This window comes from Neltuma alba, unplaced genomic scaffold (genome assembly GCF_004799145.2).
Source record: "Neltuma alba isolate B1F8T4 unplaced genomic scaffold, ASM479914v2 tig00010436_pilon, whole genome shotgun sequence".
In the NCBI taxonomy this organism is placed as follows: domain Eukaryota; kingdom Viridiplantae; phylum Streptophyta; class Magnoliopsida; order Fabales; family Fabaceae; genus Neltuma; species Neltuma alba.
In genome coordinates this window covers 47379-51487 of record NW_021635332.1, presented here as the reverse complement: position 1 = coordinate 51487, position 4109 = coordinate 47379, and the positions used below count along the sequence as shown (strand labels likewise).

Sequence of the window (4109 nt, the reverse complement as noted above, 5' to 3'; positions counted from 1 at the left end):
ATTTTTCTTAGTTATTTTGGGCCACTATATATTTTTAATAATTATTCCTTCTTTATTTTCCTATATTTCTTACTTAATAATAGGCTTCTATAGAATAATTATTTTCCGAGGCCTTAACTAAATATTTATGCCTCTCAAACATCTTATAAATTTGTGGCTTCAAAATTTAGAATATTACAAATACTACTTGGATTCTTTTCTATCCTTTATGTATAAGTTTCTTTTTTGTTCTTGTTTCTTGGAATTAATCTTTCAGTGAATATGAGGAAATAGAATCTTATGAAAGTTACGTTTAGGATTAATATATAGAAACGCAAGAATAATACTACGCATATATGAATAAATAGATGGTCCTAGTCATTCCATGAATTTAAACAAATATTGAGAAAATAGCGTGTTAAGGCATCTATTAATTAAACTCAAGGATAAAAGAGTTCAGATATCATGAACTACGGGGGTTAACTTGTAAAGATCAGGAAAATATAGGAGGTTTAGAAAGAAAAATATTGCAATGACTAAATTTAAGATTACGATAAACTATTGAACAAAAAGATTAGTTTTCACATGTTTTCTTCATCAGAAACTTTTGTAATATTGTTGTTAAGAATCTTTGGTTCTTTATTGAAATTTTTAAATTTTCAATGGGAAATTTTCCCTAATTTTTCCATCATCGTTTTTTTTTTTTTCATATAGTCAGCAGTAAATTATTTGAAGTGATTATCAAACCCATGCAACTATTTGTATTAGCTAAACAAGTAATGTTTTCAATTTTCTATATTAAAAATTAAAATATTAATTATGTACAAATTTTTAGTACATTAATATCAAATTTTGGAAGTTTAGTGTTAAAGTCCTCCACAGGAGAATTTATCACTTAATTTTCCACATTAAAGCTTTGAAAATCATCAATATGTTGCAAATTTGTTCCGTAGGTATCAGATTTGGAATCTCATTATGAAATTTTTGGGTCAATATCAAATAGCAAAGCAACCCTTTCTTTTTTTTTGGCGATCTCCCTGTTAAAAACCAAAATATCCGTTGCGTAACCTTTAAGAGTTCATTTCGTACAAAGAAAATGGAGAAGAAGGAAAGAGAGTAGAGGAAAAATTTTAATAAACTCAATTTAAAAAATTTTAAAAATGAGGTTGAAAATTTTTAATTATTTTTTGTTATTATTTTATCTTACATCTTTCTCTTTATTAAAATTTTAAAACTCCACTTCTCAAAATTTTCAAATTAAGGTCATTAAAATTTTTCCTCCCATTTTCTTCCCTCTTTTTTCCTCATACCAAACAGAGGATTGGGGTAACAGTTTGAAAGAGAGGCGCGAATCGATGCCCTGGAACAGCAGAATCAACTGGATATATGGTATGCATGAACTTGATAACATATACTCTATATATATAAATATATATTACCTACAGAGCACAAACACCAAACTGACAATTTCACTTGCAAATTAAACACTTTTACAATGCAATTTGACCCCACCATACCAAACATAATTTACATATATTAGAGTTCAGCAATCACACTTGTTGATTCTTGGATCTCCTGCGGGACACCGTTAAGTAAGCAATCCAACTCTTTAGCAAATCTCTCCATGCATTCCTGTGGTAAGCAAATAGGCACGACCCTACCTGCCTCTCCTTTACTATTTTTATATCCAACGTAAGCAGTTAATCCTTGAAATGTCTCAAGTGGATTCTTTGCAATACCAGCATACACTGCTTTGCCCCACCCAAAATCAACATCTCCGAATCCAAGATAGCTCAAATCTGATACCATACATGATCTTAATATTCCACATAATCTTGGTCGTTTCGTAGCTATCAGATCAATTGTGGAGCGCAAATACTCCTCATCCACTTCAGCCTTTGCTTTCTTCACTAACTCCAAAGCATACCCCAACGGACTCTCACAAAGCTTACCAGCAGTTGAAATTGCAGCTGGAAACATAGTAGCATTGCCATAATAACCTTTAGGTAATGGAGGGTCTAGTTTGTTATGTCCAAAACGTGCATTGACAACGATCATCATGCGAACATCTTTTTGTGGATCTAGTTGTAAAGCTCTTGTTCGACAAAGCCAAAGGCAAGCTGTGACAACCTCAAATGAGGAGGATTGACGCAGGTGGTCGGGGAGTAATCTACCGAGGGAAGAGATCTCAGTAGGTCCGAAGAAGAAAGATCGAAGAATGGTGTTTGTGGATGGATTTTTGGTGTCGATCACTTCTTCATCGTACTCATGATGAGTGCAACTAACACGTGGTGGGTCTCTCGCATTTAGAAGTTCTCTGTGCCACACTGGTTGGATCGAAGGTTCGGTTGCGCCATTAGCAAATTCAGCAAGGGAATTCAGGAATTGGACTATTCCAGGTCCGTCACATAAACAATGAGTCACGCGAATACCAAAGATGAAACCACCACACTTGAGGCGTGTCACCTGCAATTTGCGAAGTATGGAGAAAGGTCAATAGAAGGTGAGAAGTGTGTGGGATTTAGGTGTCACTTGCCCGCTCTGCTACCCATCAGTTTTTTCCCTAGTTTCCAAAATTTTTTTCTTATTTCTTTTTGTTATCAGATTCTGTATAAAATGAGTGAAATTTTGATATCTCAGGATGCAGCTTTCAATTTTTCATAGTTTTTTCAAGAATTTATATGTATATTAGAAAGAAACTACACCAATTTTGGAATATTTTTTTATTTCAAAAACCGGTAAAAAAAAATCAAAACAACACCATTTTTTACCTATTAGATATCAAAATTTCATTTATTTTATGTCCAATCTAATGATAGAAAGAAACAAGAAAAAATTAGGAATGTAAGAAAAATTTAAGGGACAACAGGGGGGGCAGCTGACTCCCCAAATCCGAAGTGTGTGCGTGTCTTTTTTTTTTTTTCCCCCTCCCAATTTACAAGCTATTTAGAGAATAGTGTACAAAACCTGAATAAGCAAGATTGGACGGTGAAGGATTTCATCAGAACCAGGAGGAGAGTGAAGGAGGTCTTGAAGGCATGGAAATGGAGGGTGAAGATCATCACCGAACTGCTGAAGCGTGACGTCAGCATCAGCCTCAGTGAACATAACACCTTCTTCATTACAATCCACCATAAGCTTGCGACCTCCACCTTCCTTGAGTCTTCCTGCAAAAGGATAGTAAAACACAAGTGTCTGAGCCAAAGCTTCTCTGATGGCTTTGACTGGTTCCTTGCCTGCCATGGAAGGCTTAGGACGATAAAAGTGTATGAGTGAAATTTGCATGCGTAAGAAATGTTGGTCATCTAAGTCAGACAAAGGCTTGATCTCATGAGGAGTAGGTTTTGCCGGCGATATAATCTCCGGCTTCTGTCTTCTCACTGTGAAAATGAGATCAGACGGAGATGGTTGCGCCATGGAGAAGATGAAGAAGAACAATAACTATTGAGTGCGTGGTTTCTTGCAAGTGCTTTAGGTTTCCTCTAGATGGAGCTCAAATTTATAAGTATAATGGAGTCATATTTAATAACGATAAATAATAAATGAAGGGTATAATAATATGTTCATATTAAAAATTTAATAATGTGGCTTATAAATATGATAAAAAATATTTTCTCTATTCACCTTTCAAATTTCTCTGTTAAAATTTTTTTAAAAAAACAGTTACAAAATTTTAATATATTAATGTCAAATTATAAAAGTTTAGCGTGAACTTCCTGCAGAAACGAATTTATTCCTTAGTTTTCTTTTTTCATTTTTTCATATTAGAGCATTGAAAATCAATATATTGCAAATAAATTTGTTACATATCGATATCAAATTTTGGAATGCTAATATCAGCTTTTTATGTCAATATCAAATAGTGAAACAATTTCTTCACGCAACCTCCCTGTGAAAATATTAACATACAAGTTTAAAGATGCATGTGATTAATTCGGGCATGGACACAGCTGCATGTTGTAAAAGTAAAACACATTAACCACCTTTCATTCCAAAAAAAAAAAAAAACACATTAACCACCTTTCTATTTAATCTAAATTACATAGACCTCTATTTTATTTTGAAAACCTATATAGACTTCCTTTAAAATCAAAATATATAATAAAGTAACCTTCTTCCTGATTTAGAAA

At 33.3% G+C, this 4109-nt stretch overlaps 1 protein-coding gene across 1 annotated transcript; it reads right to left on the bottom strand.

Annotated features, from left to right (window-relative positions):
- Positions 1-1515: 1515 nt before the first annotated feature.
- Positions 1516-3396, bottom strand: LOC114756558 (benzyl alcohol O-benzoyltransferase-like). Its single transcript, XM_028945507.1, has 2 exons — positions 2947-3396; positions 1516-2445 (listed from the first exon to the last, which is right to left on the bottom strand). The coding sequence occupies exons 1-2, from the start codon at positions 3394-3396 to the stop codon at positions 1516-1518; spliced, it is 1380 nt and encodes a 459-aa protein (XP_028801340.1).
- Between the last annotated feature and the right edge of the window lie 713 nt (positions 3397-4109).

Coding starts and splice junctions, on each gene's coding strand:
- LOC114756558 (XM_028945507.1), bottom strand. CDS start 3,396: ATGGCGCAACCATCTCCGTCTGATCTCATTTTCACAGTGAGAAGACAG. Junction 2,446..2,946: donor GTCCAATCTTGCTTATTCAG/GTTTTGTACACT, acceptor CGCAAATTGCAG/GTGACACGCCTCAAGTGTGG.